Source organism: Tyto alba, unplaced genomic scaffold (assembly GCF_018691265.1).
Source record: "Tyto alba isolate M040663 unplaced genomic scaffold, T.alba_DEE_v4.0 Super-Scaffold_20000042, whole genome shotgun sequence".
NCBI classification, from domain to species: domain Eukaryota; kingdom Metazoa; phylum Chordata; class Aves; order Strigiformes; family Tytonidae; genus Tyto; species Tyto alba.
Window position 1 is genome coordinate 2,412,573 of NW_024881293.1, and position 24,311 is coordinate 2,436,883.

General features: G+C 49.7%; 3 protein-coding genes across 8 annotated transcripts in view; 2 read left to right on the top strand and 1 right to left on the bottom strand.

Moving 5' to 3' along the window:
• Positions 1–1,388: 1,388 nt before the first annotated feature.
• UBXN10 (UBX domain protein 10) lies at positions 1,389–5,771 on the top strand. Of its 2 annotated transcripts, none has more exons than XM_042794637.1 (2): positions 1,389–1,447; positions 3,348–5,771. In XM_042794637.1, exon 2 carries the CDS (start codon positions 3,363–3,365, stop codon positions 4,242–4,244), a length of 882 nt encoding a protein of 293 aa, XP_042650571.1. In that variant the 5' UTR covers positions 1,389–1,447; positions 3,348–3,362; the 3' UTR covers positions 4,245–5,771. The 2 variants fall into 2 exon arrangements, with proteins under 2 accessions (XP_042650571.1, XP_032842527.1); XM_032986636.2 differs by lacking the exon at positions 1,389–1,447 and adding an exon at positions 2,449–2,471.
• An 821-nt stretch (positions 5,772–6,592) lies between these two features.
• LOC104364434 (ATP-dependent RNA helicase DDX19B) lies at positions 6,593–19,047 on the bottom strand. The gene is made up of 12 exons (XM_042794167.1): positions 18,917–19,047; positions 17,804–17,852; positions 17,318–17,371; positions 16,297–16,432; positions 13,873–13,965; positions 13,085–13,187; positions 12,172–12,286; positions 11,823–12,000; positions 11,143–11,380; positions 9,915–10,077; positions 8,934–9,125; positions 6,593–8,511 (listed from the first exon to the last, which is right to left on the bottom strand). The coding sequence occupies exons 1-12, from the start codon at positions 18,971–18,973 to the stop codon at positions 8,450–8,452; spliced, it is 1,440 nt and encodes a 479-aa protein (XP_042650101.1). The 5' UTR covers positions 18,974–19,047; the 3' UTR covers positions 6,593–8,449.
• A 3,919-nt stretch (positions 19,048–22,966) lies between these two features.
• Positions 22,967–24,311, top strand: part of VWA5B1 (von Willebrand factor A domain containing 5B1) — a 30,835-nt gene continuing 29,490 nt past the window's right edge. For 4 of the 5 annotated variants that reach the window (XM_042794165.1, XM_042794166.1, XM_032986630.2 and 1 more), the window contains exon 1: positions 23,750–24,186. The gene's annotated coding sequence lies outside the window, so the exon portion shown is untranslated. Of the gene's footprint in view, positions 23,024–23,749; positions 24,187–24,311 lie in introns of those variants that run through there. The other variant, XM_032986626.2, reaches the window with a different exon arrangement.

Below are 24,311 nucleotides of genomic sequence, written 5' to 3' on the forward strand. Positions count from 1 at the left end.
ATTAGAGCAGATTTTCCCCATTGTGGTGGTCATTATTTGCACCGCTCGCTGCGCCTGTGTTTTGGCGTTGCAGGTCCTGCACTTTCGGGGTGGGTTTGCTGCTGTGTCAGCCCTGATGGGGAAAGTGACCCTGATCCCCTGGGGTTTTGCTGCAGAGTTTGGCTAAACCTGTGTGAACAGCACCGTCCGGGAGCCTAAACAGAGACCAGAGGGCTGGGATCACGCAGATTGGTGGCTTTAACCAAATCCCCTCATTTTAAGCCCTCTCTCTCTCCGGAGGATCTCAGGAGAGCGCACACGCAAAGCTAAATCCTATCTTTGGTCAAGCCATAAACCCGAGGGCTTAAAAACCACCCGTGGATGTTATTATCCTGTCGGAAATATGGAAGTTTTCAGCCTTCCCACAGAGCAAACAAAGAGGGATATCAACCCGCTCATCTGTTTGTTCAGGGCCTTACTGAAATGTAAATACACCCGGTGCTTTGATCTGCAAAGCGCGTGTCTTTGGTGCAAAATTGCTGAACACCCCGTGGACAGGATAAGCTGATATGCAACTATTTTCCTACCTTTTTAGTGCGTGGGTATGCCTTGATCTTCTCCCACCCGCAGGGTAGATAAGTTATCTTAAGTTATTTATTGCTTGTTTCTTGCTGCCTTTGGTGGGCATCTGTTAGTGGGAGAAGCATCTGGTTAACTAGAATCAGGTTTAAAAAGGGATTAACAGGGAGAGATGGAAATGTCAGCGTTACTTGGTGTGTGCCCACAACACAAACTGCCTCAGGGATCGTTTACAGCCCAGGGGATGGGGGGGACCCCCTGCCCTCTCAGCGCACACCGGGATGCTTGCTGGCTGTGGATCTCCCAGCACAAAGGGAGCTTAAAATGTCGTCGTCCCCCCCCCGGTAAGTTGGTTTAGGTGCCTGGGTGGTCTTGTGTATAATTTTACAAAGGCATTCTCATCAAAACGAATGAGTTTGGGGTTTATTTGTCCAGTTTTATTCAGCGATCGCTCTGGTGAAGCTGTTCAATCACACCATTATGAAACTCGGGTCACAACAGGGGGTTAAAACCCAGTCCCGTTCCCATTCTGCTGCCTTTGCTTTGAGAAGGTGCAACACCACGTTTTTGAACTTTCAGGGTTTAAAAAAAGAAGGCTCTCGGTACTGAACTAGGGTGACAACAGCGCGGTTTTGGGATGGGGGAAACGAGAGCGACTCCCTGCGCTCTGGCAGCCCCGGGGCCAGGGGGCGAGGCCGCGGGGGCCCGGCCACACTACCCCGGCCCCATCCCCACCCTTCGTGTCGCGACATGGCGCCCGGAGGACCGCGACCGGCGCCGCTCCGGTCAGGTCGCCTCTATGGTTGAGGGGCGGGGCCTGTGGCGCGACCGGAAGTGGGGCGGTCGCCGTGGCAACGCGGCGCTGTGTGCCGGCGGCCGGAGGCGGCGGGTGAGGGGCGGGACGGGACCGGGACGGGCCATGGGCCCGGGCCTAGCTGTGGGGTGGGCTGTGGGGCGGGCTGTGGGGCCGGGGGATGGACTGTGAGGCCGTGGGCCCGGGCCCGGGCTGTGGTGGGGCCGTGGGCCCGGGCCTGAGCTGTGGGGTGGGTTGTGGGGCCGTGAGCCCGGGCCTAGCTGTGGGGCGGGCTGTGGGGCCCGGGCCGTGCTGTGGGGCAGACTCGGGGGCCTGGGCTGTGGGGCCATGGGGCGGGCTGTGGGATGAGCTGTGGGGCCAGGGGCTGGGCTGTGGGGCCATGGGGTCATGGGCTGGGCTGTGGGGCCAGACAATGGGGCCCGGGCTATGGGGCTCGGGCTGTGGGGCTGGGGCTGCACTGTGGCACCAGGGGCTCTGCTGGGGAGCTGGGGCTGTGCTGGAAGGTCAGGGGCTTGGGGTGCCTCCCCACCCAGGCCCTGGTGTCTCCACGTTTTGGGGGCACCTGTGGGCGCAGCCCGCCCTGCCTGCAGTTCCCAGCGCCTCACCCAGGCACCCAAATGTGAAATGTGCCATATTTAAGAGAGGGAAACCTCTAATATAGAGCGTGCTGGTCCCACCATGGCTTCTGGCAGGTTGGTTGTTCTGGGGTTTTTATTTTTTGGACTGGCAGCATAACTGGTGGTATCTGGTAAGTGCTCCCATGTGCTCGGGAGTTCCTCTTCAGAGGATGCCAAGCTACAGCTTGTTGCCTTAGAGTTTATTTGTTAGAGGCAGCACATGAAAGGTGCACCCTCCCCTCCCTCCCCAGGCTCCTAGGAAACTTGGACGAGTCACTTGGGTGCCGTGTCCCTCCCTGTAGCGCTGCTCGAGGCTTACAGAGGGACACATCTCCATCTCCAAGCACCTTTGTACTGGCACTGGTCAGGGCACGCCTGTGTGCTGGGACTCTGCCTTGGCTTTGCTCGGCGTTGGTTTGCTGAGAGGTTCCATTTTACCACGAGGAGAAACCAAGCAATAAATAACGCATCGCTGGCAAAAGGTTGTGGAACAACCACAGTGGCTGTTCCCTTCTGTTTGTTTGTTTTGGGGTGATGAGCGGCAGGCGAGTCTGACTTTATCATTACTGGGGAATGCCATGTGATCAGTGTTGACTTTTCCCCCCCCGCCTTGACAAATCCTGCTACTCAAACCTCAGAAAAGGGAGAGGAGGTGTGTGACCCTGTCGCACTTCTCCAAAATGTTGTTGTGAAGTTGAGACCCGGTCATCTGGGCTGTTGGACGGCTTTGTCCTGGTAAAGCACAAGTGGTCTGAGCACAGCTTAGGTTGGGGAACACACATCAGAACATGATGTGTTAACAAAGGTTAATACCAATCTCTGTCAAGCAGCTTTTGGTCACGGGAGAAGTCAGAATGGGTTTCTCTGTATTGAATCAGACATACTCAGTTTCAAAGGTCTTCAGAGATTTTTTAAAAAGCGAAGCGTAGTCAGTCTTACCCAAAAGTCCACAACGGGAACTTAATCTGTCACTGCAGGAAGAGTGAAAAGGCCAGATCTGTGCTTTGAAGTTCACTCATCTCCCATTTTCACTGAGTTTCTGGCTTCAGAAAACAATGGTTCTGTTCCGTCCATCAAAAACTTTCTTTCAGTTGGGAAGGGCACAACTTCCCGATGCTCTGGGTCATCTTTAAACAATTCCTGACAAAGCCAGCACTTATAAATACACCTATCCCGCTGGCTCTGACTCAGCTGTCACCGAAGCGTAGGATTGCCGCCTGCCTACTCGGTGATACACCAGATTTATTGCTATTATTAGCTGACATGCAGCACAAAAGTGGGAGCTGTGTGGAGATTAAGCTCTCGAGAAGCTTTCTGGCCAATTCCTGTAACTTTTCCTTCTGCTACCCCATCCGCAGGTGCTGTGAGAAGCGATGGCCACAGCGGCTCTCCTGAACTTAGCACCAGCTCACCTCTACTTCCCTTCAAGCACAGCAGCCGCTTTCCTGGGGAGAAACGCCGCCGACATGCACGTCACCAGGCCAAAATCTGCCAAGGGGCGCACGAGGCCGAGCTTCAATTATTCTCAGAGCCTGGAAGCCTGTCCTTGCCAAGTGCCATCTTCCCCACCACCAGCACCTCCTCACAAACTAGTGAACAGCCGGAGAGTGTTGGCCACAAAACCGGCGTTCCCATCCGGCCAGGCGTCTCCCGAGGAAATCCCGGAGCTCCTGCGGCAAGTGCCTTTGAGGACCTCCTCTTCCCTGAACAAGTACAGGGTGCTCCCCTCCATCGGCTGGAAGGGCGCAGGGAGCGGCGCTGTGGAAGCGGCGGCGGAACAGACCGGCCGGCTGGAAGTGAGCGGGGGGCAGGAGGATGCTCTGAAAATCAAAACTCTTTCCGGAGAACGAGGATCTGCCGGCGTATTGTCAGCAAGTGGGGTCCCAGATGAAGGGAGCTCACACCTGCAACGTCCTCCTGAGAAGCCCGGGAGGAAAATGAGGCAAGAAAGCCTTTCGATGTGGACTTCGGGTTTGGAAGAGCCGCTGAAAGAAGAGTCAGACCTGCTGCTTGCTCTTCGATCTCCCTCTGGTCAGAGATTTGAACATCATTTCAAGCCCACCGACAGTCTCCAGGCGGTCCTTGCCGTGGCAGAACAGAAAATGTCAGCCAAATACAAACATTGCAGCGTTGAAACGATGGAGGTGCCCCGAAGGAGTTTCTCTGACCTCACGAGGTCCCTCCAGGAATGTGGGATTCTCCACAAGTCCGTGCTGTGCCTCCGACTGAAAGAGCGGCACGATGCAGGCCTTTAGGCGCACAGAGACGCTGCCGCGGGTCGTTCTGCCGAGTGGGATGCGTTGCTACTTCTGAAAAAAAATGAGAGTCTGATGTTTCCTGGGCCTATTCCTTCATCTTCCCATCTTCCTACAATTCCCTTTGAAGCTGGCTCGTGTATAGGTGTCGAAATAGTATTTCAAGTGTATATACCTGCTACCAAAACAGCATCTTTTTCACGTGTGCCATCACAAATTGCTTCCTGAGCACAACCAACCTTTGGCCTGTTTGGTTTTTTGAAATCGCCGATGTTGTTCTTTGAAGACTGAAGTTTCCAAGACCTCTCCCCTTGTCCTTTTCTCTATTTCAGGAAGGTACCACTTCCCGCAGTGGATCCGGGTGCAGAGGCACCTATTTGGGAAGGTGGAAACAGAACTGTGTTACTCTGGAGGACCGTCTTCAGTAGGTTGTCATCATCCTAAGCATCTTCTTCTCCAGAGTAACTGAAAAGGAGATCACACCTGAAAACCATCTGGAATGTAATAACAGTTTAATGGATGATTGTGAAGTATTAAATTGCAAGACAGATGGTAATATACCTGTGAGGGCTCAGCTCTTTCTGGATAACCTCAGTGCAGCTTTTAAGAGTGTGACTACATTGCCTTCTTAAGAACAAATAGTTATTATTTTGGCTATATTGGTGAGCAGCAGGATTTTCTCCTTAGTTCTCCTTCTCTCATTCAACTCGTGTGATCCATAGGTAAGAATAGATGGGTAGTTAAGATGGGATGTTACAAAATACTTGCATTTAACACCTTTACACTGAAATGAGTTATTCTAAGAAAGCAAGTTCTGCTTTGAGAATTTTTAAATAAAATTATATTCATTGATTTTGACTTGAGGAATTGGCTCAGGCAGTAGGCCATGTTTTACTAAACCATCATTAAAAAAGGCTGGTAGGGTAACTTGGCAGGTTTTAGATAAATACAATGTGCTTGTGCTAAAAAAACCCATCTTCTAGGTTTCTAATGGAAATTTATATGATTCAAAGAGAATAATTTAATCTACTAAAAAAGGGACCACTTGCCACACAGATGAGCTAGTTTTAATATTCTGAGGTAAACCCAGCTTTTTTTTAACCCCAGTGTAACTGCCAAACCAGCCGAGAACAGCGGGAGAAACAGGAGAGTGGTAGAAAACTGATCCTGGTGCTGACCAAGAGCTCAGCACCTGCTGCTAAAGCAGGTGTTGGGGTGCAGCGGCTGTGTGAAAGCGGTGCCAGCTGAAATGGTGTTACCTACTGCTGCAGCGATGGCACCGGCACAGGAGCAATCCCGGTGTCTTCAGGGAGACCAGGGTGTTGAAACAGATGGGTGCTTTTCATCAAACCTCCGCGGGGAGCAAAGTGTTTCACTTAGTTTCAGGAACAGGGACCATTTTCTGTGTTTCATTCAGCGTTAGGTGGTTAATTCCCTTCTGGTTTTGTGTACATTATGTTACTTCTAAGTTTCAGAGTGTTTTCATACTGCGTGGTAGTACAATCAATAAAACCTTTTAGGCTGAAACTTGAACTTGAAATGATTTATGTGGAGGTTTAGCCATCACATCTCCTCTAAACCAAGAAAAGCCATTAATTTGATGGCAAATACCTCCGGGACTGTCCAAATCAGACTCTGGACAGTCAGCTGCTGTCCACACCCTCCTGGAGCTTTTCTCTCCCTCCTGTGTTAAATCCAAGACCCCAAGGGAGAAGGAAGTGCTTCAGATCCCTGACTGCCCCCTGCCAATTCCCAGAGCCACGGTGACCACCACGCAGCTTTGAGAGCGTGCGGGGGCCGATGCCTGAACCAACAACAGAAGAGTAAGAGCAACTTGGATCAAAGCAGACAGCACTTCTCAGGCTGGAGGATATTCCTCCTGAATTGATCCATCTCAGATAAAGGGTTTGGTCCTCTAACAAACTCACCCAGGCTACAGCACCTCCAAAGATGTGCATGTGAATTATTTCCTTTTCTAAAAACCACATCAAGTCTTGATTTAAGCAAGCAGAGTGCAGGGAAAACACCTTTTTTTTTCCCCCCCAGCTCTCCCCTTCTGATACAGGGGAGGTCTTGGCAGCAACTCTGCCAAGCCTGGCACAGGAAGCACTAGGGAGGAGAAGAAGAGTGTTTTATGAGCTCATTTATTGCACAGTGTCATTTAACAAGCTTCCTCCTGGGAAACTTTTAAGAATTTCAGCATTAAATCAGGTGAAGTTCAGTCCAGCACAAGATGCTCTGAGAAGGTCGTAAATAGAAAACTCATCAGGAGTCCTGGCTGGGAACATCCTTACCCAAGGCTTTTAAGAGCAACCAGGTATTCAAGCAAGAAATGAGCGGAGGCATCATTCAGTATGTGTTCTTTATTCCAATTAAAAGTACATTAGAAACAGCACACAGGACCAGCAGCAGCTTTCATGACAAGTCAACCCAATACTCTGCTGTCATGAGGTCATTCAGCTGTACTATTAAAGTAGGTGATTGAAACAAGTCTTCCACTCGACACGCAAGCACTCACTCACCTGCCACTTTAAATAGGTTTCCAACAGAATAAAAATAGATACACCCCAGAATACAAAAAGTTTAATTTTAACAGTTGTTTTTTTTTTTTTTTTCTTTTCACTAAAGCCTTTATACAAATTGATAAAAGGGTGCACAATTTCCTAAAATTTTAGGTACATTTTAAATGAGCCTTTTTTTACTTGGTAAAAGGATCCATGTTCCTGTCTTTGAACAGAATATGATGGCCAAAATTGCAAAGAAAATTCCTAGTTAAATTTACAATTTATACATTTGCTTTGAAGTGATTCCTGCACCGAGTAGCAGGCCGATGGCTGCTCACGCATGTCCCCTTTTCCCCAAAAAGAGCTGTGCACCCTAAGTTCTGGTTCAGGAGCCTCCTTCTCCTGGAAACCGGGCTGGGGGAACAACCCGCAGGCTTTCAGCTGTGCACACAGAATGGTCCCAACCGAACGAAAAGCCCGAGCAGAGAAGGTGCAAATCTCATTCCTTCGGTGAGGATCGCCCCGGGGCGCGGGACCGGGGCCCTGCTGCACTATGAGCACAATGAAAGTGGAGCGCTTCCCGTCTGCAGTTTGGCTGAGCAATTTAACTCAAAACTCTGGTACTGAAACATACTATAATAGGTAAATTTGGTGTTCTAAAGGTTTGGGTTTGTTTTTTTTTTTGGTCAATACAAGCTATCATGATTTTATTTTTTTTTTCTTTCCTTCCTATTGCTGATCAGTGAAGCCCAGCAGTTCTGTACATTATTGACGCCGAGCTTCACCGCAGCATCTTAGAACTAGCACCACCTGCCTAAAGGTGACTGACCCCCACTCCAACAGACATTAGCATTTTATGGAGGTGAATTTATTTTAAAAATTAATTAGTACAGTTCCCTTCATCCTGTCCCTCCCTCCTCACCCCCCCCACCTACACCTTGGTGAGGTTAAACGCTTCAGATGACCTTCTAGAAGAGACTTAAGCACCGTCACCACCGCACCGCTTTATGTATATTGGCCATTCTAATAAATCAAGGACAAATGAAAAGAAAATACTGCCCAGCAAAAGCAACACGGCACCTGTGTTTGCGAGTATGAGCTACTGGAGACATCCTTAGGACAATTTATGTAAGGAAAAGCAGGGCAAATCCCTCAGGAAGCCAGAAATGAGTCTTAAAGATCTCAGGGGAGCGCCAAAGAGAATGACATCCTGTTTTATACAAGTTGAGTCTTTAGCCAGAAACCAGCTGCCTTGTTTGGGTTTTCTGTTTGTTGCTTTTTTTTTTTTTTTTCCTTTACTTATGTCCATTATATATTTGACTGTTGAATTTAAATGATCAGGTTAATGCTGACCTTTATTCCAATTAAAGGCAATAAAGCTTTTTTTTTTTTTTAATTTGTTTTAGATAACTACATATTGCCCGTTTTTTGGCAAGTATATTTCATAGAATTCAAAAGATCTCCCCCTTTTAAGGCTAAACTAAGAAATGTTAAAAGCTTCTGTAAACATTTCCTCTTCCTCCTCATAGTTGCACAATTTGAAGTCCAACTGCAATTTTTAAAATGAGGTAATTTTTGTGTACTCATATCTTAAAGAGTCCTTTTCGGGACTAGCTGAGAGGCGTGCCAATCTGAACGCTGATCCAATTGTAGTGGGAGAGCTTCCACAGCAGGGTACACACCAGTTCCAGCAGCTGTACTTCAGTTAGCTATCTTCTCAATTTCATCCAAGTCGTCAGTATCCAATTTGTTTATCTTTTTGTCTGGCAAAGATGAGAAATAAGTCACATTTCGTAACACAGAGCAGAGAAGGGAAAGCTGCTTTCTTTAGCTGGTCTTGAGGAGTTCAGGTTTACCCATGAAATGTTCAGTCAGGTTTTAAAACTACAACATAAAACTTCTTTCTTTTATCAGAGGCCCATCCTGGTACCGGAATGTTACCCATCTCTGGAACATCCATTTTAAGGGCTATCCAGGTAGCCAGCAAACAGACAACTTGACTTATTTCTGCTCTTATCCTATGTAGCAGTTTGCAATCCTACGAGATATTACACAAAACACAGCTGATGGGCTCTTCTGCGGTCAGTTTAAAGCTCAATAAATATCTGCTCAGTATACAGCTAGTCAAAATTCTGCAGAAATAACATTTAATTTTAGAGAAAGAAGAAAGTCTGAGGGTACGTACTGAAATGTTCCTGGATTCTGTTGAGAATATTCATGCTGTGCTTGCTGTCCACCATGTTAATAGCCAGTCCTCTCTTGCCAAAGCGACCCGTGCGTCCAATCCGGTGCAGGTAAGTCTCATTATCTGGATTTCCATCTTTATCCACAGGAAGGTCAAAATTGATAACAACAGAGACCTGCTCTACATCGATCCCTGATAAAAAGAAAGCAGCAGATCACACAACTACATTTAAACCACTTTATAGCAAGAACAGCCTCCTCTGGCCTGAGCTGTGTGTGGTTTGGTCGCCGTACCCAGGTCACCCATCAGCAGAATTTCCAGCAGCTTTCAGAGCGCTGCCTCCGCACCGAGTGAAGAGTTAAAAGCCAGGCTCAAACTTTGAAATGGACCTTTTCCACAATATCCTTAAGTGGTGCTTTGAAATAAAAACTACATAGCTGTTACACCAGGGAATCCCACTGAAATGGCTAACGGAAAAGCAGCTGGAGATGCTTTAACCAGCTCTTACATATTTTGGAAACTCCTCCTTTCCAAAGCTGTAAAGGCCTCTTGTTGTTTTTTTGTTTTTTGTTTCTTTTTTCTCTCCAAGTCCTATGTGGTCTTAACTGTTCTAGGATGTCAAATTGCAACACAAATTCCTGCTGGAGTCTGCTGTTTTTCAGATTTCCATATTTCGGAACATGTTTATTTTAAACACTGAGGGGCAGCAGCACAAGCCAGGCTTGGTGCCAGAAGCATAAAATTCTCACAGGATGGACTTTTTCATCTCAAGCTGAAGGAAGCCTCCGAGTCCTGTGTTTGCCCACGGGCACCTTTCTACGCACAGACAGGGTCAGCAGTCCAGGAATTATTTTAAGGGCCCTAATCTGTCCAGACTGAAACACTTGGGGATGGCAATTCTTTCTGCAAGCTGGCCAGCAGCATGTTAACTTAGGAACTGCTGCTTCTGCCCCTCCCTGGCCCAGCTCTGCCATGCCCTACCTCTGGCACAGACGTTTGTGGTCACCAGCACCTTTTCTTTGCCCTCTCGGAAGCGCTCTATGACCGCGGCTCTCTGTTCCACCATCATTTCCCCACTGAGCAATGCCACCTGATGGCCTTCCTTCGAGAGCTCCGCCGCCAGCCAGCCGGCCGTCTTCCGAGTCTGAAACACAAAGCGAGGCCCATCTTTGGGAGGAAGCTTTAGTCCTGGGAAAGCGGGAACAAACCTCTCCGCGATCGACTGGAAGCTCCGCGGCTGCTCGGTTTTTCTATCTCGAAAGGAAACGGCTCCCAAGTGCTGTGCCCACCCCTGCTCCATTACAAACACTGCTCCCAGCTCTCCTATCAGAAATAGGAAAGTGTGTGTCTGCCACCACGGGAAACCTTCTTTGAGAAAAGCGCGCCTTTTCTTTGTGCTCTGCTCTTCAGCCTTCGCTCTGGGAGGTATTACGTATGTACACTAAAAACTCGCAAGCAGTGTCAAGTAAACAAAGCTACTCAGCTTGGAAACGTCAGGGTTTGAGCTGAATGTAGTTGTGAAATCCAATAGAGGCTCTACGCTGTCTTGAATTAAACAGTTTCCAGTTGAGCTCTGATTATGTCTGATATTATTATGTCTCGAGACAGCCTAAAAGCAGACTGCTGCTGCAGCAGGCTCCAAATGCAGGCTTTATCCTGTCTGAGCTAGCTTTACGTGGCTGTTCTGGTACTGTCAGCACTGGCTTTTTCCTAAGAGTTGTTACAGTGGCTTCCAGAAAAAAACCAAAACAAAACAAAAAAACCCCAACAAGTCTCAGTACGATTCACAGGGAGACCTCAGAGGTATATCGCTAATTACCCGAGGGAATCGGAGTCCCAGGAAAAGCTGTGTATCAGCTGTAGAACTACAAGACTTCCTCATCCCTTTTTCTGCTCTATTTTTCAACCTCAGGGCTTGTTTTTTTTTCAGTAGTACTGAGTAATACTTTGTTTTGGCAAACTGCATTACTCTGATCTTTGCTTCCGAGGACTTGAAGAATAAAAGTGTCTTGGATGGACAAACTCAAAGAAGCAAACCAGCTAGTGCTATCATGGCTCTCAAGACTTCTCTCAAAGAGGATGCCAGAGAAGCCAAAGAAAAGGGCAATTCACGTTCCCATTTCTTACTGAAAAGCATGTCTGGCCAGGATTTTAGCAAAAGCAGACACTAAAGGGGTCACTGGGACTAACGTTCCCCAAAAGGACTCACGTGGCAGAAGATCATGGCCTGGGCAATAGTGATAGCGCCGTAGATATTGCAGAGAGCCTGGAACTTCTCATCTCTGTTATTGCACAGAACGTAATACTGCTTAATAGTGTCCAGTGTCTCCTCCTCCCGCTTCAGTTTGATAATGTTTGGGTCAGGAACAACTTTCTGAGCAAACTTCCACACAGAATCCTCAAAAGTGGCTGAAAACAGAAGCATCTGGCAGTCCCTGGGGAGCATTCTGTAAGAGAGAGCAAAATGGGCAGGGTTCCCACACAACACTGTCGTCCCCCTGACATCCTGATGGCATTAATGCTACAGGCAAAGCAGAACAATAACCTCAGAACTAGTTATTTCAGTGGCTGGGAAAACTAATGCTAATCTTACCAACACCTGACTGTTCCCTCCTGGGCCAGTGGCATCCAGACTTGCATTCTTAAAAATGAATAAACCCTGCTCCAGGGACAGGCTTTTTATTCTGTAAGAAAATGAAACTGCTTGTCATCCCCTGACATTCTGCCTCTATTAACCATCTGGATTAGAGCTAAATATATCATTTTAATCTTGTTGCTTTATTGGTGAAGACACCAGTCAAGAATCTAGCCCTGCTGTCCCTATGTCACAAAACACCTATAATCAAAAGAAACAAAAATCACCTGGGGCTATGTACACCGAGTCCTTACCTCTGAATGCGGATGCTCTGGTCCTGATGGCCCTGGGTTGCTATCATCACGTCAGCCTCATCCAAGACGAACACTTTGATTTTCTTGGGATCTATGAATTTCAGTTTGGAACACCAGTCCAGCACAGTGCCGGGTGTGCCGATTACAATCTGCTCAGAGATCTTCTGACCTCTCTCCACTGCCGAGACAGAACGGAAGGCTTTCACAAGATGGCTGTGCAGACAGTGAGATGCTCTGCCCCGCTCTGAACTAGCCCGTTTCACCGCCTGACTGCTCTATTGTTTGTATTGCCCCCAAGAAACATCCTTTTCTCATTTACAGACTGTTGGTAGTGTTTCACTTTACTCACATTTATTGCCTCGGACAGCATACGCAAGTTTCAGCTCCGGATAAAACTTTCCCATCTGTTCAATCACTTTTCCTGTTTGAAGTGCCAGCTCGTATGTCGGGGAAAGGCACAAACACTGGAGGGACAGCAGGATAATGCATTTGAGAGGACCAACATCCTGTGCAACACTATCACACTTGCTTTTAAAAACCCCTATTATTGAAGTTTTCCTGAAGATGAACACGGGAGCAGCTGACCAGTTCCTGAAAGCCCATCAGTTCTACGTTCTGGAACTAGGGGAAATGAGTTGATATGATACTGTCACCTACCTATTGGCTTTCTGCGTTCAGTTCTGCTCCTCAGCCTTGAGAGTGCAGATACTCTGCTAGGGGACATATATGGACGGCAGTGACAAGGAACCTAACACCTACAGTTAGACTAAGAGATAAGAACGGCATTTTTGAAGGAAAGAATTTTAACCTTGGTAACACTGTTCAACTATCTTAGATGGAAATTGGGTTAAAAAAGCCCCTTTCTTGGCATTTCTGCTCTACTGACACAGATACCTTCTTTTCCATCCCAAATTCCACTTATTTAACCCCTTTCAGCCTGCAATATTTCTGAATTCATTTCTCCTGGAATGATACCCCCCCATTTAACTGCTCACAGAGCAATGGCAGCCTGACTGATGCAAGGGAGGGAGCAAAAGGAACAAGTTGTGAGCAAAATCCACGTCTTTTGCATTAAAGGCATTTTGATAGATCCCCAAATCACCAGCCCCTGCTAAACACTTTACAAAAATGGCACTGCAGAGGTGGGTTCATCAAGGTAGGAGTCTACTACCAAAGGTCTCATGAGAAGCCCAGCCTCTTCACCAGGTGGCACTGCACCACAATGAAAACCCCCGAAATACTAGCGTCTGGGAAACTTTTACCTGTGGATACTTGTTCCCAGGTTCAACGCGACTGAGCATGGCCAGGACAAAGGCAGCCGTCTTGCCAGTGCCGGACTGAGATTGTGCAATCAGGTTCTGTGGGCTGCAGAACACACAGCAGACATGAGCTCAACCAGATGAACCACCCGGACAACGAATTCGTGGGGTTGAACGATAAAGAAAACGCAGGGAGTGGCACGTTAATACCTTTTAGATTTACCACTGCTCTGGACTGGCGCCTAACTTGACCAGCTACGCTCCACAGGGCAGAAGTTAGAGAGGGTTGGTAGAGGGCAGAAACTTTCAGCACCTCTAAATTATGGAGATTTGGAAGGAAAAGTGTGATTATCCTATCTGCCAGTACTTTTCCATTTTGCACATCTCCCCCTAGTGTCTTAACACTTCAGACATTTCAGCTCAGGGGCGAGGAGGGGAAAAGCAGCCATGCAGGCAGTGCAGCATCTCAGCTACTCCCACCCACCCAGGATTTCTGGAGCTCTGTTCCACAGCAGCCTTATTATTTCTCTCCTACACTGACTAGGAAATTCGGATTCACCTCAGCCAAACGCTGCGGCACTGCGTGTTCAGAACCAGCCTGAGAAAAAGGACAAATCCAGGGCTGCTGTCACACAGTTCATGAGCACAGAAACACCGTGGCATGGGAACCCTTTCGCCACAGCCCGGGCAGCCTCCCCATCACCATCTTCCCACCCAACGTGCAGTAATAGTACAATAAATCTTTCAAATCCTTCCTGTACTGGAAGGGAGTAGAAAATACGTGTACATACGGTTCAGCAAGCATCATGGGCAGGGCATTCTCTTGTATCTTAGATGGTCTGTTGAAGCCCATGGCATAGACTCCTTGAAGGAGCTGCGGTTTCCTGAAAACAGAGGAATTTTTATACCGTGACCTATTGAAGTACATTTGGTTTCCATTTGTGTACAAAAAGGTGAGAAAAAGCCTTGCAAGTGGACCTAGAGCTGCCCCTTTCTGTGCACCCGCTCTGATCGCACCGGTGAAGCGACTACGATCGGTGTCTGGAAGCTGCAACAAGTGACAGCACAAAATCTGGAAAGGAAACTTTGCAAAAACCCCTCGATTTAGCAAGTCAGCCTGCACACCTGCCCTTCACAGCTACTTGGAAAACCGTGTGTGAGCTCTAAGGCTAGCACCAGGCTTCTTGTTCTAAAGCAGCTTTTCAGACGATCCCGGGAATCCCAGAGCAGAGAGCATTAATCCTTTCCTTTAGACCAGTCCCTTTTCCTCAGCCACGCCTAATCTCAGCACCAAAATTATCACTCCTTGAAGACTCAAATACAGGACAAAGCAACCTCAGTACACGAGGAAGAGAATGAAGTGTAATGTCACAAAATCATTGCAAGGACTTCAGCAAGTCGTGATGGATTCTGTGATACAAACTGACATCTTAACACCAGAGCGATCCTGTCTTAGCGCACAAAACTGGTAAAGGATTGATCAGCTTAATTCACTGTGCCCACACCTAGTGAGCCATGGTCATAACCCAGCCCTCAAACCGAGGTGTGTCCTCAAATGCTCATCAATTGCTTTTTCTCAGGGGAGCTTTCTAGTCTCAGCAGACACTTGTGTAGACAGGGACATCCAAGAACAACCTAAAATTCAGGTTGTGGTGCGAGTGAACTCTTAGCTGATGAGCTCCAAGTGCTCACTGGAGTGCTGTTAGCGGTGCTCAGAAACAAAGGCTTTCCTTTCAAAGTGGGCTACAGGTTTCCTGCCCACCATTTCCCACTGTTAAGAACTACCTATTCAGCACAACATGCTTTTAAAAAAATCGTGTATTACTTTCAGAGGATGGCTGGAACAAAAGCTCTTTGAAAACGTAACCTTGTGCTGCTCAGAAGCAAGGACGTACAAAGCCCAACTCTGCAACAGTTGCCAAGGATACAACAAGTCATAACAAAATGAAGACTCAATTAGTCTGGCTGCCCCCATCATTAACGCACTTGGATTGTTTGGCTTTTGAAAGATGGGAATTAGTCTAACAGGCACTACAGGACCTCAGCTTTTTTTGCAGACATTCAACCACTAACATTAACAAAGCGAAACGACATCCTGACATTTCAAGGTGAGAAGTCTCATCGGCTCCGATTTCCCTGTGGAGCTTGCAAAATAGCAATAAAACTGAGATCATCAACATAACCAAGAAAATCCCAACAGGACAGCCTCTTTCGCACATTAAAAAAAAAAAAAAAAAAGTATATCATGCCTTAGATACAGCTATCATCACTTGAAAGTTCCACTGGTATTCAACAGGAAGGGTCAGAACATACTAACGCCAGTAGTCTCTCCAGTACACAAATCCAGTATCACTAGCAGAGAAAAGATAAGCTTTTCCCTTTGTACTACTCACTGCTGCTGCTGAACCTTCACAAATAACCGCCAGAAAACAGGAACAGAAGATGGTTGTGTTCATTACTTCTGCCAATAAAACAAATCTCGGGCTTTCCAAAACACAGCCGTGCTGGTGGAAAAACCTGCTCCGAGCCTCCCCGCGTTCACGGCGGAACCGGTGGTGAAATGCTGCCCCTAACACAGAAAAGGTCCCACTTTACAGCTCACACAACCCTGGCGGCAGCGGCCGTGGAGGACAGCCCCCCCCCGCTGTCCACCTCACCCGGCTTATGACACAGGAGCTCCACCGGGCATTTGAAGACCAAAAACCATACAGGAAAATTCAGGCTAGTGCTGCTAGAGCTGGTTATAGAGGGCAGTGCTAGCTCCACCCAGACCAGGAATCAAAATGAGCTTGCTTCAGACGGAAGCCTCCACAAGGCACCAAGATAAAATAATTCTCCTTGCATTTAAATAATACAATAAATGATACGCTAATTTATTAATGACAAATTTGCAGGAACTTGAAACAGAAACCCATGCACTTTTAAGCGGTATCTCCTGCGCAGCCAGGGAATCTATCAGGACCTGAGGGGAGGCTCCAGCTATCTGATCGGCTCCAAATTCACATCTGCTCTTGCAGTTGCACCAGAAGTGAGTCAACGCTGCTCTCCCTGAGTTCAAGAATGAGGCTTCCTACAACCGAGTGCGCCAAACAATACGCTGAAAAATATAGTCATAAGGGAGCCTGTTTAATAATTCTGTTCCCAGGTTTCATCAGCTCATTGCAGAGAAGTCTCTGGCTCATCCTTCTAGCAGCTTTGAACCAACAGGCACTTACAGTCGCAGCTCTTCAAAAGATTTCACGGAGTAGAGAGGCGATGTGGGATCCCTCTGCAGCACCTCCACTTGATTTGTTGTGTCAACCAAGTTACTGCGAATTAGCTTGTTCAACAAGGACTGGGCAGCTCTGTCCTCTGTTGAAAAAGGAGGTAGACAAAATAAATAAATGGCAGCCTGTTTCAGGTGTCGCTCCCACTGAAACGCTGCATTACTGAGTCAGTTAAAAAGGACAAGAGGCACCCAAATACTGAAATCCTCTATTACAGAGCAATGTCATAAAACTTCCTGAATGAGATGTCTATCCAGGCATCCCTGAGAGCCACGTTTAACATCCAGGAAGACAAACCAAAGTGAGCACCGTTTTAAGGGGGACCTTAACGGATGCAGAACTCTGCTTATTTAAGATATTATAGCTGAGCGTCTAACTGGAAGGTGGGACAGAGTTAAAAGCTTCTTAAAGCCTCACTATTACCTGACATGTAGGCAGACACCTTTCAGGTTTTTTTTTTTTTTCTTTTTAAGGAAAGTTTGAGGACAAATGGTACTTTGAAAGATTCCAGGGCAGAAACGCAGCAAGGACTGAGGATAAGTGAGATTAAAATGGAAGGTTAAACTGCTGCACTTTGGGGGTTTGCTAATAAATCCATTTTCTAAAGCCACCTTCTGAAAGATTTAGAGCCATTACCCACCTCTTAACAGCCATTTCATTAACACAACATGTTGGTTGCCACAGCAATTCCAGCTCCAGGTTATCCAACTGCTCCTACAGCCAGTCCTGCCTTTGAGGACACTGCTATCCCCTTATTTCTCTCCACTCTAATCCAGGAGTCTCCCAAGTTATTACAGGACCCAAGGGCTTTAAAAGTATTTTGGAGGAAGGACATGTCTTACAATTAAGTCCTTAGGGCAGGATACAAGATCATCCATCCTGAGACATAAGGCAGACTTACTTTAAGTATATATGAAACAAATTTCTTTTCAACATTCCTTGACAAAGCTTTTTACAAGAAGGCACTTACCCTTCTCCTCATCCTCTGACTTCTCTACGTTGTCATCTGCCTTGACAACAGCACCTAAATTAAAACAGATGGTTTTGGGGCAGATGTGAGGTCAGGCAGCCCCCACGCAGAGTTTTAGGTTTTGAATATTGTGGGAAAAGCTACAAAACAGCCCGTTTCCCTGACGAGAGTCCTGCTCTATCGGTGCACAGAAGAAACCCAAGTTACGGCTTGCGCTGTATGGCCAAATTGAAGTTTATCAACCATACCAATGCATTTTGCCTGCACAGCTCCTCGAATACAACAAACCATGATTTTAAAGAGTTAGCCTAGCAGAAGCAGCGCACAGGCCAGATATTTCATCTATGCTGATGTTTAACCTTACCTTTATGTTTCCCTTTTCTGGAATTTCTTGACTAATCAGGGATTTACTTTGGCAGCAGCGCTCCAAACCCAATGGAAAAACATTACACCCTTTCTAAGGCCATGTGGGTGGCTGTAACTCACCATTGGCATCTGGTTTGGTTTTTTCCTCCTTCAGGTGTAAGCTGCTCAACTACAAGTGAGGAAAAACACAAAAGCAGTCATTCAAAGGCTACCATACCTACGTTGCACTACTAGCCTAGAAAACCTGAGCTTTCACTGAGGCTTCCAGATTTACCTCTGGCCAAAACTGTTGCACAGGCCCCAGCAAACACCCGCGCTCGAAGGTCAATGAGATGAAGTTAGCGAGGTGAACGTGATTTCGAGAGTTTTAAGAAAAATACAACTTTTTCTAAGCTGTAATGACTACACAGAAAGCGGGTTTGCTTTCTGTCCGTGCATCTCTGCTGACTGCAAATGGGAGAAAATTTACATTCCAGGATATAAACTCCAACCAAGTGCAGTCCTGCCTGACACATCTGTGCCAGGACGAGTCCCTCTTGCTGAGCATTTGTTTTATCACCAGAAATATGACAGGGAGAGGAGCCCTGAGGGTCTTCCTGCACATCCAGGGGCAGAGTTAATGCTCTCCGTGCTAAAGCGCAGCTCTTGAGGAGCTCAGAAAAAGAAAAGAAACCTGTAACGCCTCAAACAAATTTAGGTGCTGTCGTGCAAAATGAGAGAAAGGGACTTTTTTGGCCCCTGGTGAACAGACAGCAATCTCGGTGGCCATCCCTGAGGGGGTGCTGCTGGCAGGACTGTGGCTGGATGTAGGGTGAGGGAGGAGGACAGGGGCCTCCCTGCCCTTTTGATACTAAAAAAAAAAAAAAAAAAAAAAATGAAAAGGGGGAACAAAACATTTTAAAGGAGGAAGAAAAGGAGGTGGGTTTTTTTTCGCCCCGAAAGGCAGAGCCCAGGCCCAGGGACGCCCCGGGGCGGTGCTGCCGGCAGGACCCCGCCGCGAAGGGGAAGGACCGGGACCTCCCTGCGCCTCTGAAGCGCCAGAAGAAAACGGGGAGAAAAGGGTTTTCCCTTCTGCTTCTGTCCGTTCGCTGCGAGGCGGCGGCCCCGGGGCCCCCGCGCCTCAGGGCCCGGCCGCTGCCAGGGCCCCCGACCCCCCCCCCCCCCCTCCTCCTCCTCCTCCTCCTCCTCCCCGGGCTCCCCCCGCTCCCCCCGCTCCCCCCGCTCCCCGCTCACCGACTCGGCCGCCGCCTCCTGCTCGTCCACGGCCAGAGCCCAGGAGTCGGTGGCCATGGCCGGGCCGGGGGTGCTGGCGCCGGGCTCGCCGTCAGCAGCCGCAATGGCGCCGGGCGCGGGAAGGGCGCCTGCGCCGCCCGCGGGCACCGCGCGCACACCGCCCCCCCCCCGCCCCGCCCTCACCGCGGCCCGGCGGCGGCGTTCCGGGAGCGGAGCGTTCCGGCCCCCCCCCCGCGCTCGTAAAGGGGGCGCGGAGGCGGCGGGGGGCGGGTGTCCCACCCTGACGTGGGCTGGGGGGGGTCTGGTCCCGGCTCCCTGCCTGCGGCGGGGTTGGCACACTGCGTGGTGTGGGGCTGGGGGTCGGGCTGAGCCCCCTGTATGGTGCGGGGCTGGGGGTCTGGCTGTGCCTTGCATGGTGTGGGGCGAAGCCCCCTGCATGGTGTGGGGCTGGGGGTCAGGTTGTGTCTTGCACGGTGTGGGGCTGGGGGTCAGGTTGTGTCTTGCACGGTGTGGGGCTGGGGGTCAGGTTGTGTCTTGCACGGTGTGGGGCTGGGGGTCAGGTTGTGTCTTGCACGGTGTGGGGCTCAGCCCCCGTATGACGTGGGTTTGGGGGTCAGGCTGCGCCTTTCTGGTGTGGGGCTTGGTCCCCTGTCTGATGTGGGGCTGGGGGTCAGGCTGTGCCTTCACGGTGTGGGGCTCAGCCCCCTGTATGGTGTGGGACTGGGGGTCAGGTTGTGTCATGCATGGTATGGGGCCTGATGCCCCATATGGTGTGGGGCTGGGGGTCGGGCCGTGTCTTGCACGATGTGGAGGCCAGCCCCTTACATAGTGTGGGGCTGGGGGTCAGGCTGTGCCTTCGTGGTGTGGGGCCCAGCCCCCTGCATGGTGTGGGTTTGGGGGTGAGGCTGTGCCTTTGTGATGTGGGGCTCAAGCCCCCTGTGTGATGTGGGGCTGGGGGTCAGGTTGTGTCTTGCACAGTGTGGGGCTCAGCACCCTGCGTGGTGTGGGACTGGGGGTCAGGCTGTGTCTTGCATGGTGTGGGGCCCGATTCCCCGTATGGTGTGGGGCTGGGGGTCTGCCAGTGCCTTCATGGTGTGGGGCTGGGGGTCAGGCTGTGTCTTCCATTGTGTGGGGCTTGGCCCCCCGCGTGGTGTGGGAGCGGGGCCTGGGTCTCCCGTGTAGTGGGAGTCCCCTCCGGAGCTGAGGTTGGCGGAAATCACGCGGAGGCTGTGACATTTGTGAGGGAACCGCAGCTCCTTCTGTTCTCTGGAACAGAGATGTAGGTGAAAAGCAAGGTTGTAGGATGAGTCACGGAGGTGTAGAATTGGCAGGAACATGGAAAAGTCGTTTGTGTCCCGTCTCGCGCTGTAGGGCGGGAGCTGGCTTAGACCCGATATCAAACCTGTTCTTGAAAGCTCCTGGAATAAAGGTGAAAAAAAGGGAAAGTAGAAGGGAATGTAGTGTGGGAAGAGCCTGCGGGATTTCCTTGCTGGGCTGCTGTTCCCTGTGCAGTGTCTGTGCTTCCTTGAACCTTCCCTTGTATTTTTATTATATGCGACAGGACTAGTAAAATGGCCAAGCCCGTAGGCATCAGCCAGAAGTTCCCAAGACAATGGTTACTTCCTTGTCTCAATATGCAGCTGCCCTTTTGATGAAGACACAGAGCCACTTCATTTGTTCCCACAGCCTGAAACTTTCCATCTGAGCTGTTATTTCTTTCTGCGTGCGAGAAATCTTGTCCACACCTGGTGTAGTTTTGCTGATACTGGTGCATTAGTCCAGGCAGGACTGGGCCCTTCACTATTGCTCCTCAAACACTCCTCTGCGATTTTATTTTTTTTCCCCTTCCAAATAAAACCCGTGATTATCAAGTATTGTCATCTGATGATTTCCCCCCATCCATCTAATTCGGAGGCGAGAGCCCCGTGTCCCTCTGTAAATCAGGATCCTGACCCCCCCCCCGCCACACACGTGAACTTTGGGGTCTGGCAGTTTTATTTGTGGAGGTGACATCATGGCTTTTTTCCATGGCAACTCATTGTAGCGCCCAGGAGGATGCTGAACACAGGAGCTGAACGCGAGGAGATTTTCAATGGGAACAGAGCAGGCAGCTGAGAGCAAGTCTGAGACATTAATTAATTAATTCGGGTAAAAATAAAAAGGAATGTGGGAAGTCCCAGGGGCCGATGGGCACTTCAGCTGCGGGAGGAGAGAGAAGCTCATGCTTCCCAGTGTCATGTTTTCTTGCAGAAATGCACACCTCCAGTAAAAAGATGTAATTGGGATTAGCCCCATTTTAGAGATGGGAAAATCGAGGCTTAGGAAATGAGGAGAGCTGCCCACAGTTGGGCAGCGTTAACTGGAGGCAGATCTTTCCAAGCCCTCATTTCTAATCCTCTACTTCTGCTGCAATAATTTATTGGGATTTTGAAGGCTCTGAGCAGTGTCAGTGAGGTGTGATCATGCTGGAGGTCACGGCTGTTTCTGTTTTGTGTCTGCTGTACGTAAATAAAGACCTTTCTCCGTCAGCCTCTGGGGCAGGGGTGGGTTCCCAGCGTGTGTGCTCAGCCACCCATGCAGGGTCCTTGGTTTTGCTGGGGACTCTGCTATCATATAATTAAATACTTAATCTTTTAAATGTGAAATGAATATTAAAATTAGTTTAGCATGGAATAAATGCTTAATTCCCCTCATCAGCCACATAGGCTGTGCTAGAACTAGAGATCTCGGGAGGGCCGGTGTTGCAACATGGAATTTGGTTGGAATTAACTGTGGTCCTTACGCACCAAACAGGTCGGAGGCTCCTTGTCAGTGCGCATACCTGCTCGGAGGAGGAGGCAGTCCCTGCTCAGCCCTGTGTTATCCCTTTTTATCATCACCGTCTACCAACAAGGGTGATTTATTCTTTTTTTCCAGAGCATTCCAGGATGAGGAAAACTGCATTCACATACAGAGCAGCGCATGGAGATAGCGAGAAGTTCTCGTTGCTCTTCATCTAGCAGGAGATTTGGCTTAGGGTTGGTTTTTTCCTGGTTTTGTTTTTGTTTTTCTTTATTATCATGCCCAAACCTCCCAGCCCACTGGTGCAGGCTCTGTTCAGATTGTGCAGACACGAGAGCGCTGCACTCACATACCTGTGTGATGTTGAAGCATGAGTGAGCTGAATAGTGAGTGGGCCAGAAGCTGTGCTTGGCCCCTGGCTGCCCTTGAGCTGGTCCCATAACTCACCTGGACTGGTCCCAGGCCTGAAACAGGACTGGAAATACCCCTCTGCCGTGCCCTGACATCTAGAGATGCTGCCTACCACTGACTTATCTGACCGGGGCGGGTAAGCCACAGGCTAGGAGGTGGGTGAGCTCAAATTCTATTTTTAGCTCATCCTCCCCCAAATTTTGTCTCATTTACGCCCCTGCTGCCGCCCATCTGATTCCTCAGCTGCCGCTCCCTGGGAGGAGGTGGGGTTTCCTGGGCATGGCCAACCTGGAGAAGGTGAGGAGGAACGGTCGCCGGTTGAAGGCCCCTGTGAGCTGCTCTGGCACGTGCCAGCGCTTTCGAACATCACATTGATGCTCGTGGCGATGCAGCCTCACCTTCGGTGCTAAATATTAGTTCTCCCTAAAACAACTCTGTTTCTGTTCTCCCAAGGTCTTGCATCTGCCTCAGCTTCCATGTCAGATCCTGCTCTGTTTTATAAATAAATATGCTGCAGCTACCAGATTTGTTGGTATGAATCCCAGGATTTCTCCTGACATATGTTATTTTCTTCGTAGGAGCCAAAAGCCAGAGTAAGCAAACATTTTAACAGGCGCTGGAAACATGGGACGCAGGCTTCTCTGTGGCTGACTTATTTGTCTAGCAAGAACCATAAATTCTCAAGCTTCAGGGCTTAAGTCAGCCTCTGGGAGTTGGGTTTAGGGAAAAAGCTTTCGATTAGCTGTTTGCTTGCAGAGTTTCTCACCATTTCCCCTAAAGCACGTCCGTCTCGGTGAAGACAAGATGGTTTATTAGGGGTGCTATACATCTGGTCACCCTGGTCCTCCCGCGATGCGGACGTATGCTGAGAGACAAGGGGGAGAAAGAAAATGCTCTGGATTCACCTGAATGCAGGTGGAAAAGGGGGGCTTGGGGGCTATAGGGAATAGATGTTTTAGCACAAAGCCCGGTGGGTGAGTTTAGGGGCTCGGTCTGCCGGCAGCCGTGGATTTACTGCCCGGGACGGGTCTGCGGTGGGACACTCAAACCAGACGGATTTGCAGGCGGATCCGCGTCCCTGCATAGGATGAGGAGGAGGGGAAAAAGCCTCTGTCGTCCTGCAGATCGCTGTGGCGGAGAGCTTTTCCTCTCGAGGGAGATGATGGTGATACTGTCAATGCCAGTGAGCTGTCTCGCAGCAGCGGCGCCATTATCACCGAATTTGGGGAGCAGCGAGGAGGAGCTTTACCCACCTGCGTGCTCTGGCCTGGGCTCGCTGCCCAGCTCTGCAGGCACTGGCCGAGCCGGTGCCCTTCCTGCTGCCTCAGTTTCCCCTTTCATCTATAGGCCATTTTTTCCTTCATTTAAGTGTAAGCTGCTTGGGGCAGGGACTGTATCCTGCACAGGCACATCCCGCTGTGACAGCATCGATGCCCCTTGCCAGCTGGGACAGTCCCCCGTAGTTGTCCTGTGTGGCCCACGGCCGGGGGGCTGCTCAGTGAGGGGCTTTGGGATGTGCCGGGGGTGGAAAGGGGGGATGAGCAGAGAAAAGGGGAAGAGATCTGGCCTGGGGCTGCAGAAGATCCAATTTGGGGGAGGGCTTTGGGATGCTTTCCTTCTTCTAAAAGAGCAAGGGGAGGACGGAAGTGAAAGGCGATGGGAGGAAGGGGGGTTTTCCCCCTCCCAGCAGCTGCTGCAGAAAAATCTCACCCTGGGGGAGGCAAGTGGCGGCGATCAGTAAGAGGAGTTCAGGCACCGACTCTGCCCACTTGCCCATCTCAAGGGCATCTCCTCCGCCCGGGTGGGCTTTGCCCCTTCCCCTGCAGCCCCCGGGAGCAGGAGGGGAGGAGGCGCGGAGAAGCCAGTGGTGTGTGTACAGGGTGATTGTCATGGTTACCTCCCTGACAAAACAAATGGCTCCACTTAATGATGGTCACCCAAACAGCTCTGGGAAGTGTGTGCTCATCAGCCGGCTCTCAGTGGGAAGCTGGGTGCCGCTCGCTCCGAAAAGCGAGAAACCTTCCCCGGCTCCCGGGCAGAGCTTCGCCACGGGGGCACATGTTGCTGCAGCCGGTTAGGTAAGCCCCCCTTCCCCATCCCGGACCCCCCCTGGACCACCCCACAGCCCTGGCAGCCCCAGCCTCGCTGCCTGATGGAGAGGGCCCCGGGAGGGGGACAAATGCCACAGGTTGCTGAGGTGGCT